General features: G+C 29.3%; 3 protein-coding genes and 1 long non-coding RNA gene across 11 annotated transcripts in view; 2 read left to right on the top strand and 2 right to left on the bottom strand.

Annotated features, from left to right (window-relative positions):
• Positions 1-654: 654 nt before the first annotated feature.
• On the bottom strand, positions 655-15,986 carry LOC122514439 (glutamate receptor 1-like). Of its 7 annotated transcripts, none has more exons than XM_043631278.1 (10): positions 15,824-15,986; positions 12,625-12,714; positions 12,369-12,532; positions 10,466-10,664; positions 10,058-10,384; positions 9,805-9,970; positions 9,525-9,733; positions 9,357-9,446; positions 9,095-9,258; positions 3,325-3,506 (listed from the first exon to the last, which is right to left on the bottom strand). In XM_043631278.1, exons 2-10 carry the CDS (start codon positions 12,682-12,684, stop codon positions 3,383-3,385), a joined length of 1,503 nt encoding a protein of 500 aa, XP_043487213.1. In that variant the 5' UTR covers positions 12,685-12,714; positions 15,824-15,986; the 3' UTR covers positions 3,325-3,382. The 7 variants fall into 7 exon arrangements, 6 of the variants coding, with proteins under 6 accessions (XP_043487209.1, XP_043487213.1, XP_043487215.1 ...); XM_043631280.1 differs by lacking the exon at positions 3,325-3,506 and adding an exon at positions 5,789-5,927; XM_043631275.1 differs by lacking the exon at positions 3,325-3,506 and adding an exon at positions 8,591-9,029.
• On the top strand, positions 5,110-7,122 carry LOC122514440 (cytochrome P450 4C1-like). Of its 2 annotated transcripts, XR_006303054.1 has the most exons (6): positions 5,110-5,761; positions 5,835-5,941; positions 6,046-6,136; positions 6,394-6,570; positions 6,650-6,936; positions 7,053-7,122. XR_006303054.1 is itself a non-coding variant. In XM_043631281.1 (5 exons), the coding sequence occupies exons 1-5, from the start codon at positions 5,590-5,592 to the stop codon at positions 6,721-6,723; spliced, it is 621 nt and encodes a 206-aa protein (XP_043487216.1). In that variant the 5' UTR covers positions 5,110-5,589; the 3' UTR covers positions 6,724-6,937. The 2 variants fall into 2 exon arrangements, 1 of the variants encoding a protein (XP_043487216.1); XM_043631281.1 differs by lacking the exon at positions 7,053-7,122 and having other exon boundaries at positions 6,650-6,937.
• Positions 15,987-16,109: 123 nt separating the features above from the next.
• On the bottom strand, positions 16,110-17,021 carry LOC122514432. Its single transcript, XR_006303052.1, has 4 exons — positions 16,980-17,021; positions 16,737-16,889; positions 16,359-16,590; positions 16,110-16,262 (listed from the first exon to the last, which is right to left on the bottom strand). It is a non-coding gene; the product is annotated as an uncharacterized LOC122514432 (long non-coding RNA).
• A 461-nt stretch (positions 17,022-17,482) lies between these two features.
• The window catches only part of LOC122514649 (cell division cycle 5-like protein), a 1,752-nt gene continuing 163 nt past the window's right edge, over positions 17,483-19,071 (top strand). Inside the window, exon 1 of the mRNA XM_043631585.1 lies at positions 17,483-19,065. Within this exon, the coding sequence (XP_043487520.1) occupies positions 17,640-19,065 (1,426 nt within the window). The 5' untranslated portion in view covers positions 17,483-17,639. The remainder of the gene's footprint in view (positions 19,066-19,071) is intronic.

Below are 19,071 nucleotides of genomic sequence, written 5' to 3'. Positions count from 1 at the left end.
CCTTGCCTTAATTTTTTTTTTTTTTTTTAATCAAGCGTATATAGGTACGCGTTGGTTTTATTTTTCTACGAATTTACATACACACATTGATATTTTTCTAGCATGTATGTTTTTTAAATACGGAAATGAATACTAATGAACTAATACAAAATAAACAAAATTCTCTGCATTTCGATAGAAATAATATAATGAAATTTTTCTCCGCGATCGTTATTATCATTTTAATATAATAAAATTCAATGTAACTTTTTGAATAATTTCGTAGTATAAAATATATAATTTAATAATGTAGAAGCGCGTGATCATTTATTGTGATTGTCATCTTTATGGGAAATTTGACACGCTGTGCTATTAAATTGACTTACTCTGCATAGAAAAATATGTTTATCAAAAAACTCGAGAAAAAGCGATTCAATTTAACCACCTGACTCATAAATACAAAATGATTATTGTAAATTTGTTTTTTTTTTCCTGACTAAAATTTATGAACTATAAATGAAAATTTATATTATATATTATATGATATTATAATTGCTAAACAAATTCAAATACTTGTACGTGAGCCTTATGAATAAATAAAAACAAATCTTTCATCTACAAGTACATATACGCCCAAGTGTATAATAAAATGAAAAAGGAAAAAAAGAACAAGAATTCTATATCAATTTATAGTCGTATTAAATTATGCAAAAGCTCAGATATGCCTACGCGAGTTTACATTCCATTAGAATATTACAATCGAAATGAAAAAGTTAAAACCTTGTCGTTAATAATGTATTCTCACGCATTTTAGATTGCCATCATTTGTGTTTTTACATATTTTACACTTTGTTTCTTTTTATCACTAACTTTTCTGATGATTTAATTAACGCGATGCGATTTAATGGTATTAATTTCTTTTTCCTTCTATGAGCGAAAAAACACATTTCTATAATTAAAATAAGAATACTTAATACGGTACCAATTAGTATGAAAAAAATAATCGATATTACACTGGTTATGGGTACTGGATTATGATGTTTAGTTACGTCGTTAAATTTTTTTTCAAATGTTATCTCTTTTAAACGATACATTACTCCATTGTTGATAAATTTTTGCAAGCTGTAATAAATTTGTATTTTGATGATAGACTTTTTTTCATGAAAATTTGAATTATTCGTTAAATACTTACTGAAAATTAATGATACCGGTAAAGGGATTGTGTTTAGATAAAATAATTGATAATGTGTTAACAGCTCCAGCTTCAATGGACATGATGTTACACGGTATTTTCAAAAGTATATCCTTATGTATTTCATTGTACGTGTAAATTGCTAACTTCCTATCTTTACAGACCTGTAATAAGAATTAAATGATCTATCTGTAAAAGTTTGAATATTTTTATTTCTTTTTAATAATAATTTATCTTACTTGCGTAAATCCTTCCAGCATAGATACTGGCAATTGGTCTTCATCGAGCATCAGTTTCATTACTTGCCGTGAAAGTGAATCAGTCGAATGCTGCGAATAAATATTTGTTTCTATAAATAAGTTTAATGAAAATTATTTTCGTTTAAAACACCTTGAATTTTGAATATGAAATTCACTTCTATTATTTACCTATTAATTTATAATTCATTAATTTTATTTTTCTTATAAATTATATACGTCTTATACATTTACCATTGGAAATAAGAAAATAATTTTGTGAACAACCTAATGTAATAGATAAACATTTAAGTATTAAAATAATTACGTGTAACATACTCACTGCAAACATGTCGTAATCAGAAGTACCACGAAAAACAGCAATTCGATAAGTACCGTCTTCGATAAAACTTTCTAACGAACGAAAGGGTATAACTTTGATAGAAGATGTTAAAAAACTTATCAAAGCTGCGGAATAGGCGGCCAATAAAACGTAACAAAAAATAAACATTGAAAAATATGTTATCCTTAATGATGATCTATCAGGAAAATCTAAAACAAACGGCGAATATTTATTGCAAAATTAATTATTCGCCTGAAACAAGTTTTAAATAAAAATAAAAAAATAACTAACCAGTCAATCCCTGTTGACACAAAATACCCCAAACCTCTAAAAAATTATCTGACCACAAATGTCCTATTTTTCGTGCGGATCCACTTTGTTTTTTAAGAATAATCAATAAAATCGATGCGACAATTAATATCCCGTAAGTACAAAGCCAGACAGAACGAGAAAAAGCCTAAAAATGAAACCAATATTTGATTTAATTGGCGAAGGTTAATTTTTTAAAATGAAAAAAAAAATAAAAATACGATCGTAAAAATTCTCGTACGAGAAAATAAGTCGACCATTCGATCGCGAATATATGTGGTTCCTGAATGTGAAGATAGTTTTTGGTAACTAAAAGGGGAAAAGTGAAATCAACGACGTTCAATCTTGCACTGGTCATAGAAAAATCCGAAAGAGAAACGTCAGCACGTTTCGAAGATATTTCTGCTATTGCACCAGTCCAAGTCTTTTCTTTTGGATCCCATCTTCCATATTCCTCTATGTTGGAGACTATGTTAAAACTAAAATTTAAACTCACGCAAAGCTCTTCTAATATTTTACCAAATACTCCGTCTAATTCGCCATCTTCGTTAACGTTAACGAATGGTCCCTCCTAAAAAAAAAATAAATAAATAGAAAAAATCAAACACAATTTGCGCGTCATAATTTTAAATATTAAAACATAATATGTAATATATTAATAAAATATATAATATAGAAATATAGAGATATATAATATAGAAAAAAATTCTAAATTTATTAAATGAAATAAAAAATAATAAACTAAAAGTTAAAACGCACATTAACTGGTATTTTATTTAGGATCATAAAATCAAGTTTCTTTTTAATTTAAATTTATATTCCAAATATTTCTCTCACGTGTTATCAGGTATCACGCACACGTCGAGACAACAACCGCTTAAATTATTCCAAACTCAGATTACAATAAATAAATAAAAAAGAACCAAAATTTGATAGACATTTTAAATGAAATATTATACCTTAACAATAACAGCTTTCATGACCAAACCTTGTAAGTTCCATCTTCTGTCGTAAAGAGAATCAGGTGCCATTTTACTGATCCCTTTTTGCAAGCTCCACTTTGCCACATCGTCAATTTCAGTATGATTTTGACCGATCGAATACCACTCGCGTAAAATATTTTCCGTACCACAACGTACCAACATTTCCGAGTCGAATCTCAAGTGAAATATATTACCGGGTGGATTACGACAATAATCAGAACCTTTTCCCTTGTAAATGAACAACACAAGCCACACAGCAAACGACATGTCAAATGTACTAGTAGCCAATGAGAATTCATTGATAGCGTTGTAATTAGAAATCACTGCTATGTAATGGGGTCTAACTATTCGTCCCACGTAATAGGACGATTCGTGTAACTCCGAAAAATACAAATTCGAGGTGGTAAAACCTTCGCGTGATAGTGCACGCGTCCATTTGAAAACCATCGTTGTCATTTCCATTTCTAAACAATGACAAATCAAATAAAATATGGTAAACGTTAAAGAAGAAGAAAAAAAGAAGAAAAAAAGAAGAAGAAGAAAAAAACACGGTGAAATATTATCGCACCTTTTATCGATTCGCCGTATAAAAAAATGGTTGACCTCGTGTTATACAATTTGCAAACTTGGATGATGAAAGAAATGTCGTCGTCACCGATCGAATAAAGTTCGTACGATTTCACTAATTTTGAAAACAAAATAACAAGCAGAATCATCTTTAATTGCACTACGAGTATCATTTTTCTATTTTTTTCTTTTTCTTTTTTTTTCATTCGTCGAATCACCGAATTATTCGACAATTTTTGTTGCTTTATTTGAAAATAACACCGAGATGACTTATTTTCAGTCAAAATAAGTATACAAATTTTCACGCGCCAACGCGAGAGAAGATCGCATGAAACTAAATTTCTAAACTATCGAGAGAACAAATGTCACTTCGATTATTCCGGCTCTTGTCGTGTAGATCGAAAAACACAGGACCTGTGTGTGTGTGTGTGTACGTGATGTGTCCACAATATTAGTTGGAAGGAAATAATTTTACCTGTTGGCTGGCATTGATTAATAATATTTATCGATCGATTAATAAACGTTCTTTTTATTTTATCCCGACTTTTTGTCACCCTTTTCTTCTTCGATACGTGGAATTATATCCGTATTTACATACTAAGTAAACACACACCTCTACACACGCGCGTTTTTATAATTGTACGTTTGATATGTAAATGGCTGTCTACTATTCTAAAAAAAAAAAAAAAAAGAGAAAAAAAATAAAGACTAAGTTGAACTTTTATTGGAATAATTTATTAGATCTTTTCCGATTGAGATAAACGAGTAAAGTGCTTGATGATCATTGCGACCATCATAGATTTGAATAGTAATACTTGCTCAATTATTAAAGACGTATAGAAAAAAATACTGAAAATGTATTTACATCTATCATCTAACTTTATTTATATGTTGACATTAATAAGCACTTTTCAAACTTTATCAGTTCGTGAACTTAAATGATCTAAATTTTGTTGGATTTTTAATAATAAATTTTGTAACATTTTGGTAAAAAATGAAATAAATTAAGATACATTTTCATGTATACAAACGATTTATTTTTAATTCGATTGAATTGCAATGAAAAATTGTTATGCAGTTTTTGGAAATCTTTATTGAATCGTGCTCGACCTTAAATTTACACAAATTTTCATTAGAACGAACTATAGTGATTTTTAATACCTCGAGCGTGGGTAATCATGTGGACCACCGCCGCCGAGTTTAGTTAGTTTCCGCCTAATGTATAGTAATTATGAGAGATTGACTGAATGAATTTTGGATTTTGGTAAATGACATTCCGTTTGATGGCCACAGGCTCCCGGACTATTACGTTTTTATGTAACAATAATTTTCTATCAGACTTCTATTGAATCATTATCAGACAAGGTAGTGTAATAAAACACGTAACAGAAGTAAATAACAAATCGTGCAAAAAAAGACGCGATAAAAAAAGAAAACTTTGTCTTGCATATTAATTTAACATTTCAATAAGATAAGGAAAATGATGTATTTTTTTCTCGAATAATTAAAACTAATCGGCACTTTTATATAATAATAATGTAAAATAAAGTCATTCCAATCTGACCTAGAATCCAAACACTTCTTGCATCTCATTTAATGTATCTCGTTTATCCACTTTATTAGCATAATTCAAAGTCAAACGGAGAAAAAGGAAAAAAAAGAAGATTTCTTTACGAAGAAACTATGTTTATAACACCGATTAACTTCTTCTATTTAAGTAAAATAGTATTATTATGCACGGAATAAATGAAATGATAAAGGTATCCTTGAAACCTTGAATCCTTGAAAGTACTATAATGGTTTTGCTTAAATAGGCTCCCGTTTGATGTTTCTTTCTTAGTTTCTGTTAAGACACAAAAGATGCAAGTAGTCACTGCGGAGTATCAACTTAATATCTGTTCTTAGCATACAAGAGAATATCCAGAAGTATTTTAATAATATTTTAAGTTGTTTTATAATTTATAATTTGTTAAACTAAACATGTTGCATATTACTGAATTTATTACTTCAATAGTAATAATGATACTGGTATTTTATTTAATCAAATACATATCAGATAAATTTCGTGAACATAAATTGATAAAAAAATGCTCAGGTCCAAAGCCTTATCCTCTGATTGGAAATCTGAATATATTACTTGGTGATATGAAAGGTATACTTTTATTTATTATTTATAATATCTATATTTATGCGACTTCTATTCAATAAATTTGTCTTACAATTAGATATAACTCATAAAATAATAAAATTATCCACAATCTATTCTTCGCCGTGGCTACTGTGGATTGGCCCAAAATTAATCGTAGTCTTGGATGATCCTGAAAATATTGAGGTAAGATCTATCAAATTTACTGCACTTCTTTAGAAACGATTTCCCCGAATAAGATTTTTTTTATTTCGGCTTTTCTTTACATTAATTTTTTGTTTCCTTTTTAGATTCTATCAAAAAGTTCTAACGGTTATGAAAAAAGTTCTCTATATTTCTTTTTCAAAAATCTTGTAGGTGATGGATTATCTACTGCACCAGGTAAACTATAGGTTCATATGCTTTCTTCTTAATTAATAAAAAAAACTATGTATACCCTACTGTAATACAGTATTTTTTAAATATGTCTTTTAGACGATTGCTAATTAAAATAGTTTTCTTTTTTATGATTTCATATAATGCCTACACACCTACACATGAATATATGAGAATTTCTCTTTTCTTATTTATTAATTAATATAAATATATAAAAAATATACTATAAATATTTAAATTAAGAAATATTCTCGTATTTATAGCATCAATATGGAACATTCATCGAACAATCTTAAATCCAGTATTCAAAGAAGTTTCGACGTATATGGACTCAATGATAAAAAATGCTAACAGACTATCTAATATTTTAGAAACTACAAACGGAAAAAACGTAGACATTATGCATTACGTACATTTATGTACGCTGGATATAGTATATGGTAAGATTTGGGAATTCTAAAAAATGTAGATGGACACATTAAATTTTTTTTCTAAAAATTGTTTTTTTTGTACTGACAGATAGCCTATTGGAAAGTGATTTAAATTTGCAGAGCAATCCGGATTGCAAACTTGATGAATATATGTCGGAGTAATAATGAGAAGAATATTTTTAAATTTATAATATAATCTAATATTATTGAATATTCGTCTTCTTATTGTGAATTTTATTTTTATTTAGAGCTATGGACATATCTATAACAAGAGCAATGAAATTCTGGTTACATCCAAATATTATATTTAACAATTCATCTATGGGGAAACGGCTACAAGAAATTCTTTCCCCCTTAAATAAAATAACAAACGAGGTAAAAATACCAAGAAACAATTTTTGTTTTAAATTGTCAAAAATATCAAAAAAATATATTAGTTTGAAATAAAATAATAATTTATTCATGTATATATAACTTTTATATTCGTTAAGATTATAAGGAAAAAGAAGAATTCAATGAATGAAGATAACTTTACCCGGGAAGGAAAAGATCCACATGCAAGTAAGAATAATCATTTTAAAAAATATTCTTTTAGTAATGAATTTATGGATGAATACCTTTTATAATAACAATAAATAAAATATTAATATTCTCCTTTAAATAAAGAAAAAGATACCAGTCCATTTTTAGATGCAATATTTAAATCCTTTTACAAGACCAGAGAATATTCGGAGGCAGATATTCGTGATGAAATAAATACAATGGTTTTTACAGTAAGATGAATTCATTCAAGATTATTTAAAATTTTTTTTTTCATTCAGTAAGAGTAAAAAACAATTTGTATTTAATTTTAGGGAAGTGATACTACCACTAATACGCTAACATTTTTATTTTTAATGTTAGCCACGTTTCCGGACATTCAAGTACGCTCAAATACCACTTATGCATTATTATTTATTATTTTTTTAAAATCAATTATATTTTCATACAAAACTTGTATCATCTATTTGGCTTTTTCGATTCCAGAATCAAGTATACGAAGAGTTGTACGATATGTACGACTCAAGCGATCCTATAGATTTTCCTATTACAATGGAAGATACTAAGAAAATGAAATACTTAGAACGAGTCATCAAGGAGACGTTACGTCTTTTCCCACCTGCTCTAATTATTGGGCGAACACTAAAGCGCGATACAAAAGGTATTTTTATATATAATAAAATTTTTATTGTTTATTTTTTTTTCCCACTGACATTACAGTCTTATGTAGTAATAATATGTATTTATTTATTTTATTAAGTGAACGACAATGTGATATTACCAAAAAACTGTCAGGTATATTTTATGATATTTTCACTACACCGAAATGGTAAATATTGGGCTGATCCCTTAAGATTTAACCCGGATCGGTTTTTACCAGGAAAATATAACTCTAAATGTTTTATTCCGTTCAGCATTGGGAAAAGAGGATGCATAGGTAAAAGCACATGTTTATGCATTCTTGAAATAGTATTCTAAACAGTCGATCGGTTAAGTACATTTTTATTGAATATTGCTTTTTCAGGTCAAATATTTGCCATGACTCAAATGAAGGCAATAGCTGCTACTGTATTGAGAAAATTTATTGTTCAAATAGACGAACCAATACCAGTTGAAAATGTTAATCTAAAACTCAGTATTACTACGAAACCGGCTGAAACTATATTCTTGAGATTTAAAAAGAGATAATATTTATCATTGTTGTCATTATTATGTTACTAATCAAACAATTGTAATATATAATTAACCGTACAAATTAAAAATAAATTCTTAATACTATACGTTTCTGGTTTTTTTATTAGGATATCGGTATTCGTATTCCTAACTATAAAAGATGCAATTTCACAAATAGACTGAAAAATAAACACATCAAAATAAAAATTCAGTATATTACAAAATAATATATTATATATATATATATATATATATATATTATTTTCAAACGCAACAATTCAATTTACATCAATTCAACATTGAAAATAAACATTCGTTTATAGCGAACATATATGTTATTCATAATACCTTATTTTTAAAGCTTTACAAAGTTTTACATAGATAATTTTTGTAAAAAAAAAATTAGTTAAGAACATTTACGTGGTTCTTAATACCTAACACGTGCCCATTTACGATTCGCGTGTTTGCTCCCTGTACTTTTTCTACTTTTATTGTTTTTTATATTAAATTTGGACGAATTGATCGACGGTATTTGATCGATCATTGTCTGTTTCTTATTTTTATGTGCATAGATACATATTTCTATGATGAGAATGAAAACACTCAAAATAATACCAAATATTATTAAACAAATAAGAATTATTACACTATTTATATATATCGGAGAATGACGATTTCTTATATTATTGTATTTTCTCTTAAATATCTTATCTTTCCACCGATTTAGAATTCCGGAGTTGATAAATTTTTGCAAACTAGAATAAGTTCGTGCTTAAACTTACGATAAGTCAAAATAAAAGAAAATTTATCTTGTACTTACTGAGCATTGATGACATCCGTAAAGGGATAGTCCTTGGATAAAGTGAAAGCTAAATTTTCTAACATTCCAGTTTTAATATAATTCACATTGCACGGCATTTTAATAAACATATCTCTTTTCATATCGTAGTAAGTGTAGATTGTTAATTTATGATTATCGCAAATCTGTAATTTAACGAAGAATATTATTCAAAAAAATATAGTAAATATATATTTACAAATTATATTATTTTATGTTTGTTTTTTATAATACTCCGTCGTACTTCTCTGAATCCGTCCATTAAATTTATTGGTAACTTTTCTCTTTCTATCATAAGCTTCATTATTTTCTTTGCGAGAGGATTCTCCGAACTCTACCCCGATAAACACATATTATGATATAATATAATTTTATTAGTAATTATAAGTAAGAAATGCGTTTTAATACTCACTGCAAAAGAGTGATATTTAGTAGAATCACGAAAGAAAGATATTTTGTAAGTACCATCATCAGCAAAGGCTTGTAATGAACGGAAGGGTACAGTATGGATAGTGGAAGTTAAAAAACAGATCAAAATCGCAGAATAAGCGGCCGATAAAACGACAGCCAAAATAAATATTGAGAAATATGCTATTCTTAACGAATAACTATCAGGAAAATCTAAAACGAATAAATATTTTTTAATACAAAAAAGAAAAGGTAAGAAAATAATTTAAAAAAATATTTAATACCTGCAAGTCCCTGTTGACAAAATATTCCCAGTACCTCGATAAAAGTATCTGACAATAAAAGTCTTATTTTTCGATCGTTTCCATTCTTGATTTTAAGAAAAACCAATAAAATCGATGCAGCAATTAATATTCCAATAATGGAAATCCAAATAAAATAAGAAAAAATCTATAAAGAATAAATGAATTTTTCATTTGTGAAGATTATCGTAGAAAAAATACAAAAAATAATATATTCTATTGCAAATGATTGTACTCGAAAATAAGATGACCATTTAATCAGGAATGCTTCTGGTTCTCGAAAGTAAAGATTATTTTCGCCGAGTATAATAGGCAAGGAAAAATCAAAATGATTCAATCTGTCGCTAGTCAAAGAAAAATCAGCAAGAGAAATATCGGCACGTCCGGAAACGATTTCGTTCAGTGCTTTAGACCAGCTATTTTCGTTTTTATTCCAAATTCCATATCCGTCTATTTCCGAGACAATGTAGCTAAAATTGAGAGCCGCGCTAAGTTCTTTAAATAATATACCAAATATACCGTCCAATTCGTTATCTTCATTTAGATTTGCAAAGCATGATTCCTGAAGAACAGCAGAAAAAATATAGTCAAAATAAATGTTTCGTAATAATTATACAAAATATGAAATATATATGAATGTTACCTTAACAAGAATTACTCTTATTATCGAACCTTGTAAATCTTTTCTTCTTTCGTAAAGAGAACCTGAAACCTTTTGAACGATTCCTTCATCTGAGTTCCATGTAGCAAAATAATCGATATCGGTTCGATTGGTATCGAGCGAATACCATTCGCGTAAAATATTTTCCGTACCACAACGAACCAACATTTCCGAATTGAATCTTAAATGAAAAATATTACCAGGTGGACTGTGACAATAATCTAAACCATGAGCTTCGAAAAAGAATATCACTAGCCACACGGGATAAGACATATCAAAGGTACTAGTTGCTAAGGAAAACTCATTAATCGCGTTGTAATTAGAAATAATTGCAATATAATGCGGTCGTATGATTCGTCCCACGTAATACGATGATCTGTGCAATTCTGAAAAATACAAATTGGTGGTTGAAAAACCTTCGCGAGAAAGGGCACGCGTCCATTTGGATAGCATTGTGGTCATTTCCATGTCTAAAGAAAAATCAAAGGAAATATAAGACAGATGAAACAAAGGTAAATGTAAAACAATATGAGTACCTTTCATTGATTTGCCGTATAAAAAAATGATAGATTTTGTTCCATAAAATTTGCACACGTCTATGATGAAAGGAATGAATTTGTCGCCGATGGAATATAATTCAAATGATTGAGCGATATTCGGGAGAAGAATAAAAAATAAAAATATTTTTAATCGCACGTCGAATGTCATTTTTTGTTTTGTTTTTTGTAATAATTTCGATTTTACTAATCTATTACGTTTTAAGAAACTTATTGGAAAAATTTCGTGCTATTACAAAGAAAGATCACACGAGACTGAATTCATAAACTCTTGAGAAGATTATCATTACATTGAATATGATAATAATCATGTTGATTAAAATGTACTTAAAGTATGAATATTGTAAAAGAATAATACATACACCTTTGTATTACATATGACTATATAATACGTTCTTTTCAAAAAGAAAACAATGAAAAGAAAAAAACAAAAAGGCACTTTCATTAAAATAATTGCATAGCTATTCTAATCGATATGAACTAGAAACAAACCCTTCGCAAAATGATTTGTGAACGTAACATACAGTTTTTCTTATTACGCAAAGGTGTGCATAGCTTAGAAAAATATTCTATTTTATTAAGAGGATGATTAAGAAACCATTCAAATTGGGTTATTACAATAAAAAGATAATAACTACCATATTAATTTGAATAAACGATTAAAGTGCTATTACTTTTTTCTACTTTTTTATTGTAATAACATTAAACAATTATTTGTTACTGCGTATAATTTAATTTAATAGCGTACACGCATGATAATATATTCTATTATAATTATTATCACAAAATATTAAGCAAACTGATATAATTGACTTGCTTTTTATAAACAAAAATATTATTACGCGTTATTTAAATTTATTTGTACTTTCTGCTAAATTATGCAAAAACATTTATTGGGAATAAATAATAGCGTTGTTCCTAATATTTGATCGTGCGTATAAAATTGAGAACCCTAGTAATTATTAGGAATACTTTTTATATTTTTCTTCTTTTTTTTCATGCAATTTTGAGGATTTTGTCGATAGAATGCGATCTATCATCAAAGTCTTCTTCTTCATTTTATGAGAAAGATCTATAGAATAGAATTATCTTTTCTATGATCAGAATACAAGTACTCAAAATGATACTAATTTGTACGAAGAAAATTAGGGAAATAACGCTGGTTATGCGAACTGGTTTATGCCGCATTATTTCATTATGTTTCTTTTTAAATGACATATCTTTTAAACGATTCATCATCCCATTGTTAATAAATTCTCTTTCCAAACTGGAATATATTAATTCTTGATTATGTAGTAAGAACAAATTTTGTAAAAAATAGAACTTACAGAAATTTGATAAGGTTGGTGAATTGATTGTGTTTAGTTAAAATTTGTGATAAACAGTCTACACGTCCTGCTTTAATGGAAACAACATTGCAGAATATTTTAAGATCTACAGTTTTATGTACTTCGGCGGAACTGTACAGCGCTAATTTCATATTTTGATAAATCTATAATTTAATAAAAAGTATTAATATATAATAAAACTATGCATTTCTATAAAAATTATTTTTTTCTTTCTTAGTATAGTACTTCGTCGTACTTTTTTAAATGCTTCAAGTACATTTGATGTCAATTCTTCTTCTGCTATCATCAATTTCATCAATTTTCATAGAACTGGATTCCTTGAATACTGCAATGAAGTATTTTGTTTTCGCCTTCGTCTACTAACTATTTTGTATATATATATTCATATTTGTATTTCATATTTGTATTTACTGCAAACATGTCATAATCAGGTGAACCAGGAAAAACGGAAAATTGATAAGTGCCTTTTTCAACGATATCTTCTAACACACAACACAAGCTAATTAATTAACAAAAAACACAAGCTAAAAAACTAATCAAGGCCGTAGAATAAGCAGCCGATAAAATCACAGCCATAAGGCATACAGAGAAGTATTTTTAGACTAAAAATAAATAAATTGCAATTTTCTTTATTTATAATCAAAGAGCAAAAAATTAAAATTAATATTATTTATTAAATTATGCTTTGATAATACATTATTTATGACTGTTTCCTTAACAATAATAATCGGCAGCCATTTTTTAACGTTTAAGTACTAACATTTACAATTAAAAAATATTACAATAGACAATTTGTTAAAACAAAAACGACTAGTATGCAAGAAGGCAATACGTATATTTTTTTCCAAACGACATAAAAATAGTTTTTACACCAAATATGCTCGTAAATCAAACTTGTTACATTATTAAAAAACATTTTTCTGTAATAATCGAGTAAAATATCGAGTTTATAAATGTTTCGACAAAAAAAAATAATGTATCATAGTTTAACAAATTATATGAAATATACTGATTTTTTTTCGTAGCCTTACCGATGAAGTTTGAAAAACGGGAAAACGTCATTGCTTGCCCCGAAATTGCAATGAGTGGAATCCAATTTAAAGAAATAATATTTAAAAACAGAAATTTGAAAATTGTCACGGATGAACTTCGATTTATCCAGAATATCAATAAAACAAAGATGGATATCGACGACGTATTAAACGCAGTACTAGGATTAATTTCACAAAATATTAGCATGAACAGTGAAGAAAAGATATTGTTAACGAATGAGTCAAAAAAGAATACTGAGAATATTTTGGATTTTCTCGAGAATACCATAAAAAGGACGAGGAAAAACTTCAACATAAAATTAATTGCTAGAGAGTTGCTTTATAAGACAATTCATGAGAATTTTATTTTAACGATCATAAATAACGCACATTATACCGATGTAAGAAGACTTATTAGTACTCTCGGTAAATAATCATTTTTATTGACAATCATTGAAACAAAAGAGGAAGATAATGCGATTTCTGTATTGACAAGTGTGCGATTAAACGTCGTCCTGAAAATAAAAATTGCTCTTTGTCGTACAGCTCTTCTTTTACATAAAGAAAGAAATTTAGGAAAAACTGTTGTCGTTAATAACCACGAAAATTGTTTAGATCGGTTAAAAATCTGCTTACAAGACTCAAAATATGACTCTGTTATATTTATGGTTAACACTATTATGGATAATGATATATTTGAGATACTTCGAGATATAAAAGGAGAACCGGGGTATAAAAAACTTCAAATTTTTGATCTACAAGGTGCTAAAGCACCGAAATTCTCCCTTCAAAATGAATTCTATGAATCACAAATAAAACTTAATCATCGTGAAAATGTATTAACGCCAAACGGGGTATGAGGCACATATAGATGGATGCCATTGCGAGTAAAGTCTACTTCTTCTATGCGTTGGTAAGCAAAAATTAATAAATCAGACTCATTAGTATGGATGGAAAAATTACCATTGATTAAAGAAAAAAATAATAGGATTGTGAAGGTTAAATGTCCTGCATTTGACTTAGGTGTTTACGAATACTGGTTAAAAAATAATGCTAGCCTAGAATCACAGATATATATTACAGAATATTCAGGGACAGATAAAATAGGTCGTAGAGTAATGGGACTAGTTGATAATTTCACTATAAGTAATGAAATTTTAGCCGATCCAGATTTTACTTGGATTATTCTAGACACTTTGAGCTTTGAAGATGCTTCAATAATTCCCCAAGCCTATTTGGCAGCTTTCTGTATTTTGCATTCGGATACTTGGAGATTTAAACAAATTAAAACTGTGTTGGTACATTATGGTGCTAGCGACGTAGGACAGGCTCTTATAAATTTATCCTTATCTTATAATTTTGATGTTTACACTACTTACGAAACGGAAGCAGAAAAACAAGTGATCGAGTCGATGCGACCACGTTTACCACAGTCTAATATTATCAAAGTTAAAGACTATAGAATTAATATTATGAATATTACGAAAGGCAAAGGTTTTGATTTTGTAGTTGCAAACTATTCCATCTTAGACGATATGGAAGATTGTTTGGACATTGTTAAAAATTTAAAACATTTGGTAATGATTTACGATTCTAAAGGGCCTAATTACAATCCATTACCACTATCTAATTTTATGCGGCTCATAAGTGTATATAGCTACTGTTTACAAGACCTTATTAAGTTACCACAAAAAAAAACAAGGAGGGAATCAGCGGAATTGATGAGAAAAGCTCTAAAGGCAGGTACAATAAAAACAATTATATCACGAAGAATTATGATTCAGGGAGCAACAGAAGAAAGAAAAATGAGGGCTTGTGAACGTTACGGAAAAGTAATTAATTATATATAAAGTTTATGAAATAATACGTTCGATTTGTTGACAATTATGATACGAATGTATTTTTTTACAGGTTTTGATCAACTTGCAAGAAGAACAAAAATTCTCTAACTTCATTTCTCCAATTTCCTTTCATACCGATAAATGCTACCTCATTATCGACGGGTTTTAATATCTTTGGAAAAGTACTGATCGAATGGATGATCAAACAAGGAGCTAGAAAATTAATCATCGTTTCTAATATGTCAAACGAGGTAACGAAAACTTGATCCTTAAATGATGCGAATATGGAGCAACAATCATTGTTGGACAAGAGGTTGACTTAACCCTTTCGCTACGGCAGTGTGTGCTCCGTCACACTGCCGTAGCGAAAGGGTTAAGCAAAGCCACAAGCTTTGACAAAATGTTTCAAGAAGCTTTACCTATAGGTCAACTAATGTGGAAAAATTATGCAAAAAAAGAAAAGAATCTTCTCTTCATGGGTTATTTAGATTATTGCCTAATTTTGAAGGAAATATACTAAGACTAAATTTAAAATAACTGGTATGTGTACTTATGTACGTACGTAAGAAGTTATTCTTCTTTAGCGTAACAAAACATTTTTTTCGCAGCCTATATGACTTACAACATTCCACATTTGTTTGCGATGGATACTTTCTTTTAGATACATTTTTATAACGATAGTAATAGGCGTTACATTTCTCTGCATTACTTTTAGAAATCTCGAAAACTAAAACAAAAATTTAAATGTATACTGATACTGGTCAAAAAGCTGCAAGAGATTATAGTTTAATAAGAATTATTGTAGAAAATAATTTTTAAATAACTAAGATGCATTCTTTTTTTAATACTTTTGATAGAATATTAATGCACATGGTTACTTCCCAGTGTCAATAAAAAGAATACGGTGTCTTCTAAAGTCTTTCATGATTTCAGTGTCGTCGGCTTCTTTTTATCGTTGTTGAAAAAAGTGCTCTCCCTCTTCCAGTAAAATGATTAATAACCTATGCGGAAAGAATAAGTTTTCTAATGCTTTGAATGAATATTTTTCAAGAAATTATAATATTTGTATCTTTTAGAAGCAATATTATTATTTTTACCTTTTACCAGATTCATGTCTTGCTTATTAGTTGTAACACCAGTTGGATTCTATTCGCATAATAATTCACATTGGAACTCCACGAAGAATAGTTAAAAGAAATTTTTCTATCGGTAACTATTGGAAAATGAAATTTATATGCATAGATCTAATGCTGAAATGGAGTCTTTTTCTTGGGTGTGTTACAGTCTTTGATTGGAACAAAAAATGTAGAGCCGCATACTTAGCTAAACCTAATTAAGAAAGTAGTTTATGTATGAAATATAAAAAATAAAAAAAAAGAAGCATAGCCCCATAAATTGAATTAAAAAATAATATAATACATAATTTTTACTCTGTAAAGTATTTTAACTAAATAGAATATTGCTATTCTACTTACTTTTGTCTGTTACAATATCAGGATAAAGAGAACGATTGTAATTCATCTTTATTCTTAGATTAAAATCAGAAAATTGTCATCGTATGGTTAGGGCATGAAAAATCGCACAGCATGTTATCCAGTTTATTCTTTTTCAACCTAAATTGATGATCACTATAGAGAAGAAATGAAACGAATTAAAACTAATAAATAATAATACATACCTCAGTTAACCTCGAAAAACTAATAAATAATAATACATACCTCAATTAACCTCAAACGAGACTTTTATTACTAATATTCACAAATATTCAATATTTTTGATGATATTTTTGAAGATATTCACAGTTTTTTAATATCAATCACCACCGTATATAATAATTAAAATAAACCAGTGTAAGAATACGACGAATGCTTTGTAATGGACCTGGCAGGGCGGGCTTAACAACGTTTGGAAAAGTGGGAGGCGTGATAACAACATTTCGATATTCTCAATATTCTCAATATTCGTAAAATGATTGAGGCGCGTATTTCAAATATACGCTAAGAATCTATAATCTTTACAAATGGTACATAAATCGTTATCACATTGAGTGCCATACGAATTCTGAAGGAAATCCTCGTTAGGCTACTCTCGTTATTTTATATTGAAAAAATATCAGAATATAGATATCAGTCCACGTACACGTCGCTGAATGGCTTGTCCAATGGAAAAGCGACGATTCTAGTAAACGGCCAATCTTTTATTAGTATAGTTTAAGCCAGATTATTAAACTAGTGGTAATAAAAGACTCGAAGAATCAAACTTCTCGGGTTTCACCTTTATTGTAGTAGTACGCGACAAAAAGATTCAGAGTATTAAAAAGCAATTATTAAAAATTAATTAATAATATTATTAAATAATTAATTATATTAATTATCAAAATGCCGCGTATAATGATAAAAGGTGGTGTTTGGCGTAACACAGAGGATGAGATTTTGAAAGCTGCTGTAATGAAATATGGAAAAAACCAATGGAGTCGTATAGCCTCACTACTACATAGAAAATCTGCAAAACAATGTAAAGCACGTTGGTTTGAATGGTTAGATCCGAGTATTAAAAAAACAGAATGGAGTAGAGAAGAAGATGAAAAGCTTTTACATTTAGCCAAACTCATGCCAACGCAGTGGAGAACTATAGCTCCTATTGTAGGACGTACAGCAGCACAATGCTTAGAAAGGTACGAATATTTGTTAGACCAAGCACAAAAAAAAGAGGAAGGAGACGATGCAGCCGATGATCCTCGTAAACTAAAGCCGGGTGAAATAGATCCTAATCCTGAGACAAAACCTGCCAGGCCTGATCCTAAAGATATGGACGAGGATGAATTGGAAATGTTGTCAGAGGCTCGTGCAAGACTCGCTAACACCCAAGGGAAAAAAGCTAAACGAAAAGCTCGCGAAAAGCAATTGGAAGAAGCACGCAGGCTTGCAGCTTTACAAAAGCGTAGGGAACTACGCGCTGCAGGGATCACAATGTCGCAAAAGAATAAGCGAAAACGTGGTCTTAATTATAATTCTGAAATACCTTTTGAAAAACGTCCTGCTCCAGGATTTCATGATACTTCTAAGGAATACATAGATCCACTTGCAATAGATTTTTCTAAAATGAGACAACAACAATTAGATGGAGATCATAAGCAGGAAAAGGAAGAAATGGAACGTAGGAAAGATAAGCAAAAACTGAAGCAGCGAAAAGAAAATGATATTCCAATGGGAATGCTTAATAATGAAGAACCAGTGAAGAAAAGAAGTAAACTTGTTTTACCGGAACCACAGATCTCTGATCAAGAGTTACAACAAGTGGTTAAACTTGGACGTGCATCAGAGGTTGCACGTGAAGTTGCTACCGAAAGTGGAATTACACTATCGGATAGTTTATTAGCTGATTATTCTCTTCCAACAAATGTTGCTGTAACTCCCAGAACTCCAGCTGCGCAAGATAAAATTCTTCAAGAAGCTCAAAATGTTATGGCTCTGACACATGTTGATACTCCGTTGAAAGGTGGCTTAAACACACCGTTAAATAATTCTGATTTTTCTGGCATTGTACCTGTAACAAATGCTATTGCAACTCCAAATACTATTCTAGCAACTCCTTTCCGTTCTCAGCGTAGTGACGCAGCAACACCCTTGAATTCGTTTAATACACCAGCATCTTCACGACTACAAAATGGAGTTTTGGCAACACCAATTCGTGATAAACTTAGCATTAATCCCGATGATGGTATTTCTGGATCAGAAACACCAGTGATACAGAAACAAGCTAAAGAACAATTACGTGCAGGCTTGATAGCATTGCCAACACCACGTAACG

The sequence above is a fragment of the Polistes fuscatus genome, unplaced genomic scaffold (assembly GCF_010416935.1).
Source record: "Polistes fuscatus isolate 324 unplaced genomic scaffold, CU_Pfus_HIC Scaffold15, whole genome shotgun sequence".
Classification (NCBI taxonomy): Eukaryota; Metazoa; Arthropoda; class Insecta; order Hymenoptera; family Vespidae; genus Polistes; species Polistes fuscatus.
Note: the sequence above shows the minus strand (reverse complement) of the source record. Positions and strands in the feature narration are given on the sequence as shown.